Source organism: Scophthalmus maximus, chromosome 10 (genome assembly GCF_022379125.1).
Source record: "Scophthalmus maximus strain ysfricsl-2021 chromosome 10, ASM2237912v1, whole genome shotgun sequence".
Classification (NCBI taxonomy): Eukaryota; Metazoa; Chordata; class Actinopteri; order Pleuronectiformes; family Scophthalmidae; genus Scophthalmus; species Scophthalmus maximus.
The window spans coordinates 23,228,636-23,248,779 of NC_061524.1; the positions used below are offsets into that span (position 1 = coordinate 23,228,636).

The 20,144-nt window shown below is 45.0% G+C and overlaps 2 protein-coding genes across 6 annotated transcripts in view; one reads left to right on the top strand and one right to left on the bottom strand.

Moving 5' to 3' along the window:
• On the top strand, positions 1 to 17,882 carry LOC118283435 (protein FAM13A). Of its 4 annotated transcripts, none has more exons than XM_035605386.2 (21): positions 1 to 191; positions 313 to 514; positions 614 to 823; positions 1,195 to 1,375; positions 3,143 to 3,428; positions 4,079 to 4,203; positions 7,920 to 8,138; positions 8,281 to 8,380; positions 8,658 to 8,755; positions 9,302 to 9,356; positions 9,898 to 9,987; positions 11,277 to 11,484; positions 12,052 to 12,301; positions 12,557 to 12,689; positions 13,572 to 13,653; positions 14,555 to 14,790; positions 14,984 to 15,067; positions 15,171 to 15,275; positions 15,913 to 16,127; positions 16,351 to 16,452; positions 16,923 to 17,882. In XM_035605386.2, the coding sequence occupies exons 1-21, from the start codon at positions 162 to 164 to the stop codon at positions 17,047 to 17,049; spliced, it is 3,138 nt and encodes a 1,045-aa protein (XP_035461279.2). In that variant the 5' UTR covers positions 1 to 161; the 3' UTR covers positions 17,050 to 17,882. The 4 variants fall into 4 exon arrangements, with proteins under 4 accessions (XP_035461279.2, XP_035461280.2, XP_035461281.2 ...); XM_035605387.2 differs by having other exon boundaries at positions 12,055 to 12,301; XM_035605388.2 differs by having other exon boundaries at positions 2 to 191; positions 3,266 to 3,428.
• phyhiplb (phytanoyl-CoA 2-hydroxylase interacting protein-like b) overlaps positions 16,498 to 20,144 on the bottom strand; it is a 14,623-nt gene continuing 10,976 nt past the window's right edge. For both annotated transcript variants that reach the window (XM_035605399.2, XM_035605400.2), the window contains exon 5: positions 16,498 to 19,344. In XM_035605399.2, coding sequence (XP_035461292.2) covers positions 18,801 to 19,344 — 544 coding nt within the window. In that variant the 3' untranslated portion in view covers positions 16,498 to 18,800. The remainder of the gene's footprint in view (positions 19,345 to 20,144) is intronic.

Consider the following 20,144-nt stretch of genomic DNA (forward strand, 5'->3'; position numbering starts at 1 on the left):
GTCACGTGACTAGCAACGTAAACAAGGTGCAGGGAGCGAGCGTTGCGCCGAGACGACCGAGAGACAAACGGTGAGCCCGGAGTCAAGACGTGCGCACAGTGGCCGGGAGGCGAGCGCCATGCTCGGCAGGGAACATGGAGCAGGGTCCGCGGAGCTGAACCATGGGGGCGAGGGCGTCGGTGGCGCTGTGTGTGAGTTCGGGGAGGAAGGAACCTGCCGCTTCACTTCGTTCGTGTCGTAACGTTGTCACTTTTTAAAGCTACTGTACATCTGTTGTTTCCTGGTAGTGAGTTAAAGCAGCTCATTTTGCAGAACGACCCGTCCTCGGTCAGAATCGTGAGGCCCAGCGCGAAGGTCAGCCCGGAGCTCGTCGCTCCCAGCCCGGTTCTGGAGCCTGAAGTGGCCGCCAGGTGTGTGTTCGGCGTTGCCTTGGAAACGCTGAGAGAGGAAGGGCAGATGGTGTGTGGAGTGCCCCTCGCCCTGAGAGACATGGTGCAGTTCCTGGACAGGAGAGGTAACAGAGACCCCCTCACCTTGTCCTTCACTTGACTCAGACCAGTAGTGGAACATCACCATCACCTGCTGGTTGAACGTTGGCGTCTCCCCACCACAGGGATGCAGCACAGAGGCCTGTTCCGTCTGTGCAGCTCAGTGATCCGGACCAGGCAGCTGAGGAGGCTGTGGGACCACGGAGGGGGGGTGGACCTGGAGCGGGACGGAGACGTCCCGACCGTGGCCTCGCTGCTCAAACTCTTCCTCCGGGAGCTGCCCACCCCCACGGTCCCTGAAGCCCAGCGCCAGCAGCTCATCCGGAGCCTCTCAGGTACCAGGGCAGGTTCTCTGACTTCATGCTGGACCGACGTCGTGAGGATCAAATGAGTGTCATTGTTGGCATCGTGAATGTAATACCTCTTTCTCATGATGTCCTTTGAGTGACCAGTTCATCATTCAGTGGGGAATCGAATACTAATGACTAGTTATTTGATGCATGGATGATAGTTGTATTTGTCTCTCTTTAAAATGTTGTGCTTTATTTAAAGCCAAGATTTGCTGTCCCATATGTAAACAAACCAGCGATATGATAATACGATCTTTATTATGATATGTGCCATATATCCATAGTTGTCAAAGTGCTAATGGTTGATTGAAGTGTGTGTGAATAAATACAACTTTTATGTTTTTGCTTATTTTCAGGATATGCAGATGAGGCGGAGGTGAACCAGTCCCTTAGAGAAAATCTTCACCACCTCCCTGCCGACAACCTCATTCTTTTGTCTTACCTCATCCACTTCCTGTCCAGAGTGGCGGCTCACAGCCAATCAAATCACATGCCCATGGAAAATCTGGCGACCATCTTTGGGCCTTGTATATTTCAGTAAGTTGCTGTTGTTAATGCCTCGTTCCAATCCTCTGCAGGCCACTGTTAGGACACAGGAGCGATCTAGAGTTAAATCAATGAATGCTCATGGTCTCTGTGTCTTTGTCAGATCCATAACCACAGAGGATGCTTTGTGTGTCTGTCAGAGTTCACCAGCCTCCGTGGTTGTGTGTCTGCTCCATGTTTACACCGAGTTGGGTGGAGTCAGGTTTGTCCCTTCGAGGAAATGGGTGTTGATCATGATCATGGTTGATAAAGGAGAACGTGACACAAACAGGGATTTTGTCGGTTGTGCCTCTTCTCTTGTTGATAGAACATTGACGTCAATGTAAACAACACAGGCTCTCCAGGGCGACTCACACACACACACACACACACACACACACACACACACACACACACACACACACACACACACACACACACACACACACACACACTCAGATTTGTGTGTTGTGTGATTTTCTGCCACTGAGGAAAAAGACACAATGTGATGACTCAATTTTATTTGTATAAAGGTAAATCACAACATACATCATAGTTCAGGGGAAGACCGTACAACGTTAAAGAGATAAATATTAAACAGCCATTCACTCTCTCCCCCTCGCTTGTTCTTCCAGCCTCATCTACTGTGTGTCCGCCTTGTTTTCCTCTGAAAGATAATGGCATGTCAGTGGAATGTGGATGAGTCACGCTGTAAAGTTCTGCATATGTGGGGAAAATGTCCGACCATTATAGCCAGAGGACGAAGAGTGGGTTAGGGGGAGTTGAGTTGGTATCAAAGGCTTGGAAAAGGGTTGTGGGCGGGTTTGAGTTGTGGTAGCTGGAGACAGATGGAGAATGTCATGTGCCTTCTGCCTTTGGTTCCACAGGAATCAGAACAACAAACAGAGGAAGGTTCTCATTGTTTGAATGAAAACGATTAGAGAGTCAATGAGATTTACATGCTGCAAAGACGTCTGGCTGGACAAAGCTGCAAAAAAACTTTGAGTAACAGTGGCTGTATTTTTGCTTCTTGTGAGATGTGAATGATATTGAATGACTGATAGACACGGGTTGAGAATTTACTTGTGATGTGGTGGTGGGTGGTGCGACGATGTGCATGCAGAGACCCGCACGGTGTAGAGGGGGAGACTGTCACCCAGGTTATTTTCCTAAGCTTCAATTGAAAGATGTCCCCAAACGCCTGACACGCACCGTTTACCAATGTTCTCTGAAGGCCACACGTGCAGGATATCAGTAGAAACCTTCGACTGTATATGGTGAACACTAGCTCGGCGGTAGTGCACAGAGAAACATCTGATCCCCACTCTGTTAGTTAATGTAAGATTGACCTAAATGGATTCTGGTGGGTCTTAATGAACCTGGGGCGGGCAGGCTGAGCACATGTAACCCCCCTCCCCCCATAATTCCTTTCTAAACAACCTCTGACCTTTTGTGTGCCTCTGATGTCATCCACGTGGCAGGCTGCTCCTGTCCCGACATCCACTTTGACTTGCGAGCCTCGTAAAGCATCTATTATTACTCAGATATTTCACATTGTGTTCACCGGGTGTGCGCGATGACAACCAACACTGTGTGTACATGGGACGAGACCTAAATAAAACCCAGTATGGATGTTGTCAACAGCAGCAACGTTCAACACGTTGAAAAATAGCTGCTTCAACATGAAGAGGTTTGAATCATCACTGTATCATGTATGACCAGAATCTCTACTTAACTCTGAAATGTGGAACTTTTGACTTTTGTCTTTTGATTCACCAGATGCACTGTGACTGGTGCTGTGCTGTGTCCCTCCACTAGATGGAAACAACATCCTTTGTGTGTTACGACCCTTTCTGAATACATGTGCTGTGTATTCATGGTGGCCGTCTCTTCGCCCTGCAGTGTTCCAGCAGGACCCAGGATGCTGGAGGAGCAGAGTGTGTGCAACGGCCTGTTGCTCCGTCTTCTCCAGCATCAGGAGCTTCTCCTTCCAACCCCCGCCGAGATCACAGGGGTCTCCGCCTCACCACCTCCCCCCACTCTCTCTGCTCTCTCGCACTTTGAGGTAAACAAAGTTCCCTTTGACAGAAATGTTATTTATATTTCATGATTTGTTGCACATTTTGATGACATCTATATTTCTGTTAGTAATCACTGCACATCACAGTGTTTACCTGTGGGGCCATAGTTATGCCAGTCTTGAACTCGTGCACTATATGATGTATATCATATACATCATATATATCATATAGTTCCCTCACAAACATTGAGGAAGGTATTTAAACATCATCAATTTCATTAACATACATACCAAGAGCGTGTTTGAGCAAAAAGTAGGATTGTTGCTACTAGCTACAGTATCTAGGGAGCTCATCAACAAATGATGGATGAGTGTGAATCATTATGTTTTTAATTAGTTAATCCATCTATCAACTGTCTTCCACTGATCTGGTTCCAGGTTGTGTAAATTGATTCATTATATTAGGAGGAATTATTATGTAGAGCTGGGCAACAAAGAAGGATAGTAATGTTAATACATTCATACTATTAATAACAAATAACTATAGGCCTCACTGTCCCTACTGGTTTTCCATCATCCGTTCACTTGTGTGTGCTGTATAAAAGTCCTAACAATGTGGTGAACACTGTATACAGTCCAACAGAGCGTTGGGGTGTTATCACCTTCATACAGTGGTGTGTGTTTGTTCACTCCAGTTGTCCCGAGCCAGCAGCTGTCACTCAGAGCAGAGCAGTGTGGAGAGGGGGGAGGCAGAGACCACCTCAGTGTCACTGACCAGTTCTTCTGAGCATACAATAAGGACGGAGGCTCAACTCAGCAGGTAGTGTCCCCAGTGCTGTGGTTAGCAGATATTCACACTTCTCCTCTGGAAACCAGAGCTTTGCATCAGTGTCGCACTTTCTGTTGGATGTGCTTCTACAAGCAAAGGGGAAATCTAATTAAAGGACATCCCCGCTGTTGATGACGTGAGTGCTCTGTCAGGCTTGTGATTTATTTCTGTTCTTTGGATGTCTCACTACCTCCTGCTGAAAACGCATGTGAACAGTCTCACTTCACAGAGGCTGGTGTCGTTTGTGTCTGTAGTCGACAGGAAGGAGTGCTGTTGCTCGTTCAGATCAGCTCTTCCAGTCTAATGGCAGCAGTGTTTTGGTGCTGGCAGGAGCAGAGAAGTAGAACAATGTCCCTCAGACAGAATCAGTTAAATCCCATTTGTATATCTCCTGTTTTGGTCTGCCCTCATTGAGCATGAGACGTATTATTCACATGCACTCACGGATTATTTGGTGGCCGTCAGCCATGTGTGTGAGTATATTAGTTTGTCTGTTTCCTGTGTGGAAGCAGACATGTTGTGAATACTCATAATAGTTAAGATGTTATTTGAAAACCAGCACGACGATGACGGATCATATTGTTGTGGACTACAGGTAAAATGAAGTTTGTAGGTCACATGGATATTCAAATGGCAGGCTTATAATAATAATGAAACTACCCAACCATGTCAGTTTACAGAGGAGTCATCAGTCGCTTGTTCCAGTTCAACTTGTGCTATGAAATTTGCAGTGTGTGTGTGTGTGTGTGTGTGTGGCCTTCCAGCTCTGTGCGTAGCAGCACGCCAGCAGACACAAGCCTCTATTTATTTCTCCATCTATGTCTATGCACAACTCTCAGTCCAGCTGCCAGACGACTGATGTCCTGAAACCAGACACACAGACGGTCTGGTGTTGATGTCCAGAACACGATATGGTTGTTCCCCTGTCGGAGCATCGTCTCACACCTTTTCATGCCACACACACACACACACACACACACACACACACACACACACACACACACACACACACACACACACACACACACACACACACACACACATTCACATTCACATTCCGCGTTCCCTAGTGGGTTGATTCATGCTCAACATGGACAACACAGTGAAAAATATTTATTCATTACCAAGGTTGGAACTGAAATAAAAACAATAGTCTACGCTACAAAACTGAAAAGTGAAAGGTTGTGACAGTGAGAATGTTTGCTCACGACACCGCGTGACATCAGATGTAAGGCAGCGGTAATTTACATGATGACGTGCGTCTCTTCTGGGTCACATTCATACTCTTCTTCTTCTCCTTCTACTTCAGATTTAATCCTTTATGTCCGTGCATCGCGCGTCACATTAAATATCGCTGCCGCAATGCATTGTGGCGTCTGTTTCACCTTTCCTGTCGTATAGGAAGCTCCAGTGTATCCTCTGCTAAAGGAGATAGGAAGCATTGAAGCACCTTTCCTAAACATTTAGAGAATCTAAACAGCTCTTATCATGGCTGCCGATGAAATACTTCTGGGTCATTTCAGCAAATTTGACAATCCGAGTGTGTGGGAAGAAAAAGAGGAACTAACAACACTCAAGGGATCACAAGAAAGAGACTCATCTGAGGCAGAGACGCAAGGAAGCATAAATCTAAGAATTCATAATCACAGTAATAAAAGAGCAAGCAACATCATAAATCAAAGATATAACCAAAAGTCCACGAAGAAAAACGTCTGACAGAGTTCATCAGGTCCAAAGAGTTGACAGATGAGTTTATTATATCACAGGCCTGTGGACAGGGAAGCTTCTGGTCACAGCTCACATGCAGTCATGCCCAAAAACCTGAAGTACGATAGAAACATTTCAGTATCGAAGCATATGGGAGGGAACAGTTCATATCAGGATGGTCTTTATCCTGGTGAGAGTGGAACCTCGTCTCCAGACCAGAGAGGATTGAAAACTCCTAAAACAAACTTCATCTTCATCTGCTGTTCATCACCTGTGAGACAACACGTGGTCACCAATCCCCTACTTTTCTTCTTAATCAAAGCCAATCAAATGAGAGGCTCCAGATTGGAGGACTTAAGGACATGACCACATTTCTCTGGTATCATAATTTAAAAAAAAAAAAGCGTCTGTACGTCAGATTGTGTTTTCCCCCAAAACGTGTGGCGTTTGCATGCATGAACGTCGCTGTTCAAATTGTCATTTATCACCTAGAACTAAGACTATCTCTGTACTATGCAGAGCTCTGGGAGTGAGCACACATGCAGTTGGAACTCATGAATACAATCAACCGAGAGGCAATAATTAAGATTTTTTTCAGAAATAGTTATTGCTGAGAGTGGAGCAGGGGTTGTTCAGTTGCATCTTTAAAATAAGAAGGAGTTTGGAGGGAATGACCTTGTGTCGGAGGAGGATTTAATGTGAGAATGTGGGAAATTGGCTGTAATTGAGTCAGCAGAGAATGTGAGTCACTGAGGACACGTGTGTGTTTAACTTTTTAGAGAAGCCTCAGCTACAATCCAGGACCCGGTCGGACATGAGTATGAGTTAGTGCTGCCGTGTGTGACTTTATTTTCTCTCTGCTTTCTGCATTTGTGTTTTTGACCATCAAGTTATTTATCATCTTTGCTCTATTGTTTTTTCTGACAGAATACACATTGATCACACTGAGAGTTGTGTGACGTCAGTGTTCATTCAGAGTCGCCTCTGGAGGCTCGGAGCAGAGAAGTAATTCATGTTCATAGCGCAGGCTGCTGTCCGCTCGGCTCATTCTTTGACTAATAGCCTTATTAGTTTGCTGCTGCTCTGACCCATCGGCTGTAGGTTGCAGTTCCGGAGTCGCGCACCGTTTGAACCAGGCATGTGACGGATAGTTCATGTCCCAGCAAACGAGTCGTGCTTGTTTTTGCTGGGAGCAGCTCATTAGAGCTCCGTGAGACGTATTGAATCAAGCACTGCTGAGTCACGTCGCTTTTTGTCTAACTACCTGCCGCAGAGGCCAACAGCTTCTCAGGGATTACATGTGGGACACTGGTATCCCTGTGATATGCAGACTGATACCCCAAAACCTGTTGTTTTATACATGCCTTATGTTCCTGCTAATCTTTTCAACATTCTACTGATTGAGTTGTTTTGGTCTTCAAGTCTATCGTTATTTTGTGAAGAAAATTGTAACATGTTGGATTATAATTTTTGTTAATGGTTAATGAATTATTATTAATAGTAAAAAAGCATAAATATCAAACTAATTTGGATAGGCTGGCGACCTGTCCAGGGTGTACCGCGCCTCTCGCCTCCGCGCCTCTCGCCTCCGCGCCCCTTAAATGGATAAAGCGGTAGACGACGATGAATAAAACTAATTTCGCAGTTTGTGGTATCGATCCTCCTCCGGTACATTTCATGGTGTTTTTTGTAGCCTTGTCATTCTTCATGAAGATCAATCCAGTGGACTGTTCAACGCCTCCTGGATCAAAGGGCCATGGAGCATTTGGAACAAAATCCTTTTGTCAATAAAATGATTTCAAAACAGTAATGAAATTAATGTAGGAACCCTAATATTGACATTGTCAACATGTGTGCAGTGGCTACAGAACAGTGTTCTAATTTCTGTCTTACTACTGATCTATGAAGCATGAGTATGTGAAAACACTTGATAAAACTTTATAAAAGACACTTTATAAAGGATGCCTTACTTCCTCCTCTCCTCCTCACGCTCTTCCTAGTGCCGACACTCTGACACAGGGTTGTGGAAGTGGCTCTGACGTCAGCGCTGACATTCAGAAGCTGATTCCAGACCAGGAGGCTCTGGAAGAGAAAGGTGAAGGTACGGAGGTGGGCTGCGTGCCGCCCTGCCCCACTGACCCGGGGCCAGAACAACATCCGCACCAGATGGGACCATTTCAGACGGTCCAAGAGAAGCCACCGGAGTCCACCACTAAAGAGTGAGGGTCTTTCCTGCCTACACAGATCATATCTTCCCTATTCACATGAGTTTAAAACTCAAATGCTCACTTTTTATTAATACATCTTTTTGAAATTGCGTATCTCTCTGCTACACTTCAATAAGTTACTCTTCTTAAACAGGACATTTTCACCGCGGATGTCTGCATCCACCTCAATATGGAAGGAGAAAGAAAAGGCAGAGGATAGAAGGACACCTTCCATCAAAGATGACTGTTCAATGGTCATATTCTTTATCTTTTCATTTGACCTTTTTTATTTCTCTTCTTTGTCTCCTCCGGAGCCTCCAGTACTCATGACTCTCGCCGTGAATATCATTCAACAGTCAACAGTTTGCAGCTCTTTGTATTTATTTATAGACCTGTAACCATGTGGGTAAAACGATGTACAGTGAGCTGCTGCCTCCTACGTGTGCTGAAGAATACTTTCTGTGGAGTATGTATTGTAGCGCAATGAACAAAGTGGAAAGTTTAGATCTCACAGATGAAACTGTTTTTTAGGTTTCTGCAGATTGTGGGCAGACATCCATTTCAGACTGCTGCATAGTGACTGGGTTGCAGAGGAAAAAACCCCAAATGCAAAGTCAGGACGCAGAGAGGTGAGAGTTGGTGCAGGGTTGATTCTATTTGGCTTCAATAGTAACAAAACATCCAAGTGACTTTCCTGTATCAGTTATATGAAATCTTATCAAGATTCAAATAGAAGTAGTTTTCAATCATTGGCTCCTCAGTTCAGCTCATGTCTCTGCCCTGTAGTCAAATGAGAAGTAGGTTATTGGAGCAATGCGCAGCTCACAGTCATGGTTTTGATATGATTCCAATCCAAATAGACTGCTACAGGCGCTCACGCGGAGCAGACCGACGAGCTGGACTCGGATCCGTTTAGTTTGGTTGTGGCATCCAGAGAGCCACAGGACAGGTCATCTGAGTAGTGCCTCATTAGTGTCAGATATGAATAAGTCATAACCTTACTGGCAAAGCCAGATGAGGGTGCTGTGAACAGATCTGATACAGTATTGATACAGAAAGAACACAATGTGTGTAAGAGGCAAATGGACTGTAATCTTACCAGTTGGGAAAAAGACCTGTTTTCTTACTAATATTAAATGTGATTTAATTGACAATTGACAATCGTTGTTTTCCAGTCTGCTGTGCTGCATATACAAGACAGAAGACAAAACCGAAGAGCCTGGATGGAAGGTAAACGATCTCCACATCGGTTCTACAGGCGACCACTTGAATCCTGGTCAGGGACGAGGAGTCTGTCGCCTTTGGCTTGTAAACTAGTGCAATGCACTAGTGCAGCTAACAGCCACCAAGTCACTTCACTTCAAATTCTAGATCAAAACCAAAATAAAATTGACATTCGGTTTGGTTATGTTGTCAGTATAAAAAGAAGAAAAAGGGTGAGGTGTTCTCAGTGATGTCACCAGGACGGACGTACAAAGCTGTTTCTACAATATCCATAATAATAGATGATTTTGTTCATATGTAGCAGTAACAGACACAAACTGCCCTCTTTCATTGTAAGAAGCACACGGCTGGGTGATGATGGTAATGGACCTTACTACAAGGAAACTGTTCAAAATGTCGTCTGGTGAAAAAGATAAAAATGATAAATGAATGTCACTGTGACCTCCGTTTGGGTGTGCCCACTCACCGACACCGGTTTGTGTCGTGTCACTGCGTGGGTTTTGAGAAGGAGACTTCATCAGTGCTGTGCAACTGTCTGTTCCTACAGGGGAGAGGAGGAGGAGGAGGAGGAGGAGGAAGGTGTAGTTGTTCTCCCAACAGACTCAATGGCTGCAGAGGCATGAATAACAGCCATGACGTAAGTTCTCCTCCTCACAGTCTTTCTAGATACACAAATTAACAGTTTTCAGTTGAGGGTATCTATGACAACAGGAGCGAAGATACCTGCGGCGGTGGAGTGTGTGTTGCGTGGTGTGAGCCTGCCTGTGGTTGTTTTGCTCCAGTAATAACAGCCTCCCTCCTTCCACCTCCTCTGTGTGACGCACACAACAGCGTTTCCTTTTTTCTTATGAATGAACCGCCAAGGAGGGTGAGAAGGGAGAAGTCAAGCCCCTGTCTGCTGCTGCTGCTGCTGCTGCTGCTGATGATGAGGATGATGAGGATGATGAGGATGTTGGTGCTGACAAAGGATGTCAGAGCACCGTAGTGAACAAAAAGAAATTGCCCTTAACAGATCTGCTTTATAGTCTACTCTCATCACTGAGACCAGAATGTTTTCAGATAAATTTCAAATATTTTTAAATTAGTATTCATTATGTACACACACACACACACACACACACACACACACACACACACACACACACACACACACGCACACGACCAAGGCAGCTACGTGACTCCCTGCAGCTGTATCAAATAGATCCGTTGGCTTGGTCTGACAACGTTGCCGTGGAAACGCTCGTCACACAGTACTGTACCTCTCTCCTCCCTTGCTCACACACCCCCACCACATGCACCGACCAGAGCGGTATTCCTGCCGACCCCCTTCCTCCGTGCATGATGAATAATGCATGTGTGGGCAGTTGAGGAGATGACTTGCCGGGAATGCCGTTCAGAGGGAAAACCATGTGGATATAAGGATTCTCTTTTCGGGGGGCGGTGCTCTCTCTACACTCACACACCCACAAACACACGGACGGGCTGATCTGGGATGGGATTCACCACGATACTGTTAAAGAGAAAGCATGTTGCTTATAAGGACTCCCACGCTGGATGCAGGATTCACGTATGGCTGCAGCAGAGGAACGTCTGTTCTTGTAATGATGATTTCCATCAGCGTTTCTACCGGACTGGGAGCTTTGCGAGATTCATTTATTTAGAAGTTTGTACCTTATTCTTCTGCCAGCCATCTGCCTTTTGACTCAGTCTTTTCTCACGAGGACTGGGCGACCACGCAACTCAGCTCATCCTGCGAATCTCTTCCCAACCAAGCTACAGACCCACAGTATTTCTTTTCATAGGAGAGAGTGAAATAGTTTTACAGGACTTGAAAAAAAGGCTGAAGACTTCTCTCACACATCTCTCTGGCTTCTCCTGTCCCTGCTCGTCGGCATCCCTGAGGCCATGTTCTGCTTCTGTTTCCAGAACCCCTCCCTCAAGCTACGAGCCCTGGAGGCTGACTTGGGACCCCCGCCAGCGCCGGTAGACCCCCAAGTTCAGGACAACCTACCTGCCCAGCAGCAGCCTCTTTCCACTGAAGAGCAGAGCCTGTATCTGACCCACAAGCCGTTCCTCCACTCACCACCATCACTACCTGCTCAGGATAATAACACGATTGACTTCTTCCCGCCTGGTAAGACCATGACATCGTATTATACAGAAGTCGTAATATTCAAGTTTTACAACTTAAATGTACCTCTTGCTCTATGGGGCAAAGAGAAAATGTATCTAAAAGTTGTAATGACAAATTGCCAATGATTTGATTTTTCTACTTTTATCACCAATTTATTCACGTGATTGTATTATTCAAAGGAGCTCACAGTGGAGTACTTTCCTTCTATTCTTGTCCTACATTAATACCTTTATTCATAGGGTCCAATTAATCATCTGTTTCCATTCAGAGCATCTTCCAAGCTGCTATATTCTTTTGATGCATGTTAAGTCAGCTACGAGCTTCATCGTTACCCAGAGCTGGGTGTGTCTTTTCTGATGACCGAGGTACAATTCTGTCACTGTTGCATCACTTGTGACACAATAACTCGGGAAATATACTCAATGATATGTTATATTTTCAATATCAAGACACTTTCCTCCTGAAAATGGAAATCATTCTGATTCACAGGAAGATGTCACATGTGAAGCTTGATAAGGAAAGAGTTATTTATCATTCTTTTTCCTTCGCTCTCCCCCTCTCATACAGTAGAGAGCCCATCCCCTCCTCCATCGGCGTCCAGTCCAGTCCTCTCGACTGCCACTCTTTCTGAGGACAAGTCAGGAGACGAGAGCTCGTCGAGCCCAACAGACACTAACACCAGCCCGCTGCTGTCCTGTTTTACGACGAGCGACTGTCCCGTTCCCTCACCACGCTGCCCCAACCTCAGCCACAGCCTGCGCTACAACTTAGACCCTGACACAGCCCCTTCTCCACCGTGTTCACAGCACATTCGCATGTAAGATCATGTCCTCACTTTACTTCAGAATAGGGAATCCCAGGTAGAATAGTCTCTGTTTTTACGTTCCTGATTCACCCTCGCAGCGCTCAATCTGTGGTGCAGTGGAGGATTTCCAAATGGCTGCTATGTCAGGAAATCCGTTGCTCATAGTTAGATGCATGGTAAAAGCATGTGTCCCTATTTCATAATGAGGCATAAATATGCAGAATGTCAAGAATGCAAATGAACTGACGTGCACTTTTCTGTCTTCAGGGCTCGCTGCAGCATCCACACAGAGCCAGGGGAGGGCTCTGCGTCCATCGCAGTGCTCAACAGACACATCCACACCCTGAGGAAGAGGATCAGGCATTTTGAGGAGCGGTTTGAACAGGAGAAGCACTATAAGGTAAGGACGGAGAGCAGAGCTGCTGGGACAGTTGGGTAAGTTATCGTTAGATTGGAAGTTAATATCGTGGATTTTAAAGTCAGTGTCACCTTCCTCCCAAAAATATAGTTACTAGGGGTGCAGTGGAATTGTTAACGTTGCTTAGGAAGTTTCTTAAGTTTTGAAGTCCGCCTGAAGTATTTGATCAGCAGCCATGATAAGAGCTGTTAGGATTCTCTAAATGCATAGGAAAGGAGCTGTAAGGCTTCCTTTCCTGTCTCCTTTAGCATAGGCTACACTCGAGCTTCCTATGCGAAAGGAAAGGAGAGATAGACGCCCCACAATTCATTGCGGCAGCGATATTTAACGTGACGTGACACGTACGGACGTAAACGATTCAATCCGAAGTAGAAGAAGAAGAAGTAGGAGAGTGTGAATATGACCCGGTCAGTTACTGTTACATATGAATAATTTACATCTGATGTCACACGGTGGTAAAACACTGAAACATGCTGATGGAGCCGCTGAGCTTTGTAGCTTCACCACGAATAATGTCACATCTACGTTTAGTCCTATGAGTCCTCCTTCACACCTTTCCTTGACATCATGATCGTTTTCCATTGTGGTCAAGGAAGAGTAGATAGGGAAAGATGATAGGAAGGACACTCCCAATCCACCCTAGGTAGATACTAGAGTGAATGACTCCCTCTGCTGGTCCACTGTAAAAGTTAGTTTGTCACACAAATGATCCTCGGTCAACTGGCTGACGGGACTGTTGCAGCACACAGGCCGCTGGTAAACATGTGAACCAAGTAGACCCAGATCAACGGACCAAGTGAATAAAGCAACAAACAGCCCCTGTTCTGTTCACGATGAGACCTGATTGTTTTCTGTGTTTTCCAGCCTGCTCATAATGATAAAACAGCCGATCCAGAGGTGGCCAGACTAATGAAGGAGCTCATCAAGAGTCGCAAGCAGCTCAAAGGTCAGTCACATACAGTAACCATACATAAACAGTCAAACACCGGTACTACTGCAGTGGTATTCAGATTTTCTTTGGTCAAAGTACTATTACAACAATAAAACAATAAAAAAGGAAATACTCCATTATAGGCAAAAGACCTGCATTTAAAATTCTACTTCAGTACAGAGGTATTATCAGTTTCTCATTCTTTATAAAAATGTCTGCTGTGTCTGACTTATTATTCATAACATTATTTGATTGTCAATAATGATGCAGCAGTGAACAAGTACCGTTTCTGTGTAAAAAGCTGGTCGAGGTGGAACGAGTTTGAACTTTTTTATGTACAGTTCGTTCAGTTCCCAGCTGAGGGGTCTCAAAGGGTCACAGGATGATTAATAGTGTAGGAAAGAAGAAATAAATTTATACATTGAACACTAAACACTTTATATACTTTGAATAATAATAATAATAATAATACATTTCATGTATAGAGCACTTTTCATTGCTAAAAGCAATCTCAAAGTGCAAATAAAACCAGAGGTTTAAGAAGTTTTAGAGGGGAATTCACTCTTTGGTGGAAGTGCCTCAACAAGAAACTTCTTTTTTGTAAAGCTCACAGTAAAATGTTCGGGAAACACTGGTTTATTCACCAGCACTGTATTGTATATAAACTTATCTTATCTTAAAGTCAACATACATGTGGTGGCGTGAAAGTACAATACTTGTCTCTGAAATGTAGTGGAGTAGGAAGCTTGCAACAGTACTTACATTAACTTGAATTCATTGTCAAGGAAGATTTTATTAGTAACTTCTCATTGTAAACATGCTAAATGCCTTTTGTGCGGTACCCCTCCACATTTTAGATTGACAGGGTTCCAGTCTTCATGTCCTATATTTTTCTAAACCATTTCCCTCCGTTCAGAGCTCAAGCTGAGACAATCAGAAGACGCAGGGCTGCGAGGGCAGGGGGGCTTAAACCCACCAGTCAAAACGCGCAGGACCAACAAAGACCAGAGGGAGGCAGCACTGACAGGAACGGATCTGCGGCAACGCAACAACAACAGCAACTCCAAGCCCAACGTGGAGGAAACGCTCAACACGATAACCAACAGACTGAAGGAAAGGCGGCGGGAGCTCGGCGTGCCCGACAGCATCAAGGTTGATATGAAACACAGACACGTTGTTGCGTACGTTTTGGTGGTCGGATTTCCTGGGAGGGGGAGTCGGGGGGTCACTGACCCTGAATGAATGTAATACAGAAAAGCATATTTGCTTATACACTTGCAATAGTCAACAAGTTGTGGACCAAACCGATTGTCTGTGAACAGTTTCCCTGTGCCTACATGTGCAGGAGATGAGCCATTACCACATGACTCTGGAGAAGACGAGCATGCAGAAGTGTCTGCTCTACTTTGAGAGTCTGCACGGACGACCGGTAAGACCGGCCCGGACCACGTGTTGGTTTCTCTTGCTTTGTCCATTATCACCAATAACACAGGGGTTTCTGTCGGTGCCTCGTTCTGTCTGTATGTCTCCAGAGCACGAAGCAGGAGCGGACTCTGATGGAACCTCTCTACGATCGGTACCGTGTCCTCAAGCAGCTTCTCTTTTTTTCTGCGGCCTCAACAGTCATTACGACCATTGTGAGTGGCAACGTCTCATACTGAAGCTGAATGTTGAACAGGAGAGGGTCTTGTTTTGGAGACAGCGACAACATCTTCACAGCTACACAACTCTGCTGTATTCCATCAGAGGATAAAAGTGACCAGGGCTTCTGAGGCCTTGACACCAGAGTGTCCCTCTACTGCCATCTAATGGCCACATATACATCAGCTTGTTGTTGAACAGATGATGCAGGGACTGATCTTAGTTTGTGTTCAGATCTGCCCTTAACTCTTGTATGGTTTACTTCATCTTTTTGTCAAGTGTTTGCTTTGACAAATGATTCCTGAATGTAAATGTGTTTCTTTCCTTCTTCCCAGATTTACTGGTAAAAAACAACCCACCAAACTGCCCCGTTGTGGGAGGAAAATAAAGGATTATCTTATCTTATCATATCTTATCTTATCATGTGTACATGAGTGTACTTGCTCACTTGTTCCACATTAGGCACTTCATGCATAATCAGTTCCCTCAGTACCCTGACTTCCCCGACCTGGTGTGTATAACAGTTGTGGGTGGGTTGAGACACTAAGAGCTGGTGTTGGTGGGAGTGGGGTCTATAATAGTTGACCACAGTACTGTATACGTTTGAAAGACAATGTGTTTGTGTGAACATAGGAAGAAGAGGAGGGTTCTGATGAAGGGCATCCCAACCAGCGCAGCCCCGGGCAGCAGCCGCTCTGGCTGAAACCTCCCAGGTGTGTGTCCCCGGAAGAGTCACTGCACCTGCCTTCCCTAGAGACGTCCGAAACACCGCTGGTGTCCCCGCTGGAGGAGGGGAAGGGTCTCCAGCTGCCACTCATCACCATGGCAACATTACATGAAGCTTCCAGGTATGGTTGATTCTTGTAGCTTAAACAGCTCTTCAGTTTATTTTACTACACAGAATTAGTTGTTGAATCAAATGATTTTTTCATTTTTGTATTAAATATACAAACAGCAAAGTCTGTTTTAGCTTGAACCCATTTTATCATCATAGTTACAGTTTACAAGTCAGCACACGGATTAATAGACAATATGAAAGATGATGAATGTTTGGATTCTCTCTTGGTGCAGACCAGAATTACTGGATCACCTCAGAATGGCTCGACTAGAGAAGCGGAGGCTTCACCAGGCACTGAGAGAGTTTGAAGACCATTTCTATATGCAGACGGGCAGGTAACGGTTACACACACACACAAATAACACACAGCACATCCCAACTACTTGGCGCTTGAATTTTATTTTGTCTTTTAATAAACTTGGAACATTTGGTTTTCAACAATGTCTTGTGAAAAACAAAGGAAAAAGAAAAACATCCACAAAAGAAATTCCATCGTAATGGTCCGACAGAGTAATGCACACTCACACAACGTTAATACAGCACAGAGGAGAGGGACAGAGAGAGAGAGAGAGAGAGAGAGGACGTTTGCTCTGAACTGTACACGTCCTTTTGTACTGTACATGTTAGTCCTCCAAAGTAAATACAGAAGGATCGTGATTACAATACACACTGTACAAAGCAATCTGAGTAAGGCAACATAGGGACTATCAACTAGTTATGGAAGCTGCTAAACGGTTGTTTGGAAACTACAAAAAGGGTTTTGCCGTTTGTTTGCATCTTCTTTCCTCCATGTGTTTTCTAACAGGGCCTGTCAGAAGGAGGACCGTGGCCCGATGGCGGAGGAGTACTGCCAGTACAAGAAGCTCAAAGCGAAGCTCCGTCTGCTGGAGGCCCTGCTCAGCAAACAACAGGCCTCAACCAGGACCAGTTGAGTTGACTCACAGTGGGACTTTGATCTGACTGAACAGGACTCGGTCGTGTCGGGACGACAAGCCGCTGGGTCTTTTTTTCATGCCATGCTCATTAGGTGGATGCACTTTACATGAGGAAAACAGGGATGGAATTCGGAGACAATCTGACGGAAATCTGGGCAACTGCAGTTTTTTTTATTCCCAAAACACACCGTTTGTCATTCGTGACGCATCGTACTAAATAAGCCTAATGTAGCAAGTGTATCTTCATGTAGCATTAGTCTGTCAAAGATGAAGAGCTGCAACCACATGATGTTAGTTACATATTAGTCATTTAAGATTACTGTACGTATATTATGGCACTTTGCTTTTTATGCCATTGCCAAAATGCTATTTTTGGAGCTTTGTCCATTATTAATGTGGAGACTGCATTTTTGTGCAATATCTTGGCAAAAATAAGTATAAATGCAATCAATGAGACGATCGTGTGGTGTTTGTGCATGTCAGTTCTCTAGTCCTGCATTGTGCTATGATATGCATTAAGAATTTCAGAGTAAATCTAAATCGTGACCATTCGATTTACGGGCTCACCTTGGAATGTGAATGTTGGTGAACCTTGACATTGTAGTGCAAGTTCTGCTGCTGTCAAATTTGTCTTTTTCAATTTATTTTTTTACCCCATTTTACCTTAATTTAATTAGTTCATTTCATTCCCCCTAAATGCTGTTGTTGACAATGATCAGAGCTTTTGACATTGTGCACTTCTGGTTTATAGAATTTTCTATATATATACACACAATATATATATGAATATCAATAAAAAATAAATATTTTTTCACATTTATTCTGCTAAACACAGTTTATGGTTCTACTTTCTTTCCATTGACCAGAATAAAATAAAAGTGAACGTTGCAGAAAAGGTCTGAGAGCTGAGGAACAGTTGTCAGTCGGCACAGAACTGCATCATGCTTTTGTTTTGGATGATGAGTTCATGAGCAGTTGGTCATCAGAGACTTAGTGAGAACACCTTCTACAGGTTGTTGCATTAGATTCCACAGCAGTTTCATGTCTGGTTATTAATACCTTTGGTACAATATGAAGAAAGATGACTATTGATGCTGCAGCCTTCGAAAATTGTAGAACCAGTCCATGCCACTAGTAGGAGGTAAGAAGAAGTCAGATTTTCTCTACTGTGGAATGAGAACAAAATGTTTCTAGAAAGGTAAATGGAAACAACAAAATGCTCGTCCACACAGATTGTGGACACTATCGACAGCATATTAATAATAACAAGGCAAAGGTCATTAGCAAAATATGATCAACAGATCCAAATGAGAAGCAGGAAATAGAACAGAAGCAGCCCGTGTCTTTTAGTACAGTTTAAAGGGTTTGGTCAGTACGCCGGTGTGGACTTGTAGGATGGATGGATGGACCTGGTGACCCAGGTGTACATTTTTCAGCTGGTGGTCCCTTATGTGGACATCTTTAGGTATGTTTTAATGTAGGCTTTCAACCTTTAGGGCAACGTTTTACGATGAGGAGACAATGGTGCAGGTGTCAAAGTGTGTGGACGCTCCTATTTTTCTCCATTCTTCTTTGGGAATGTTGGTTTCTTCAGAGTACAGAGCGGTGTCAGAGATATGTTGGAGCCTACTAAATCTGCTGCTTCATGCATGTGTTGGTCTGCTTCTCCAGCACACGTGGACTTCCTGTGTGTGCGAGGTCGGTCACCTCTAGTCCGATCCCTTGCTCTCCATACAATCTGCTGTTTCTTAGCGTCCCACACTGATGTTGCAGGTCTTGCAGCTCGGGTCCTTCTTGGCATTGACTGTGGACATACTCATGAGCTGGTGCCCGCTGATCTCAGCCACTGTGCCTGACGCCAGATCTACAGGCTCCGTGTAGATCACCTCAAGGATCACGTCCTGGGCGTGATGAAACGCCAGGCTGCCATCGCCCTCTTCGTCCCGCTTGCAGGTGAGGAACGGGTTGTTGCCGATGTCGAGTGCGGGAAGGCGCTGCTTGCAGAACTCGTCACCGCCGGAGCCCTTTGGTGCCAGGACCAGAATCACAAAGTGGTAGGCTGTATACATGCAGTAGAAGTCTCCGAAGTACAGGTTGGTGTCGGGGTTGAAGAGTGCGTCAGCGCGGACCTCGAAGCGGTGGCGACCGTAAGGGGAGTCCTGCGGAGGCTTGCCTGTGTTGAACTCGGTGTTGCAGCTGAAGAAAAGGCCCTCCAGCTTGCCACTGATGGGCGAGCCATGGCTGCCACTGTTGTCCTTCACCGATGACAGCATTCGGTTCTCCTGCACCTCCCTGGAGTTTGGAGAGAGGAAAAGGAAATGCTTCAGGACCAACAGGTAACAAGGCTGCACATTTTTTCATCAGCAGTTTTTAATTCTACCCCTGAGTTGATTGAAGTCATTTTGCAGTTGCCAGAAAGCGGTGGCATCCCTTTATGGAGATTCATTAAAGTATCGTGAACAGTGTCTGAAACAGCGTGACTCAAGGGAGAGCTGTCTGAATGGGTACAACTCAGTAAACAGAGTTTGTCTCACAGAAACACTAAGAGAGACAAATATCATTATGACAAACTGCCCGGAAACAAAAGCAGCTTTCAGACCGCAAATTAACAGTTGAACATTCAAAGCATTGGTTGCTATTGTGGCAGCTGCCTGTCTTCACAACAGAGTCAATCTTAGCCCAGAAGCTCAAATTGTGAATTGTAATTATACCGCTATCACTCCACAGGTTGTCATTATATCCATAATTGATGCGTTGTTGTGCGCATTATCGAATTTTACAGCTCCCAGTCCAGGTCGGAGGATCTGAGGCCTCATCAAGTGGTGATGTCAGTACTATTGCTCCCCACACGATGGTGCAGTTTAACAGAATCACTGTGAGCACAAGGCTGCGGCTGCAACTCAGCAAAAGGGAGAAGACCGCCCAGATGACGTCATGCTGTAAAGCTCCAACAAAAGAGGGCTCACAAGCTGTGGCTTCAGCACAGAGTCTGTGAGAGGATGGGGAGAAGCCATTAGAATAAAAAGCACAGAAACATTCCTCTCCTCCGTCTGTCACACTCTCCTCCAACATTAAAGTAGACTGGGTCAACT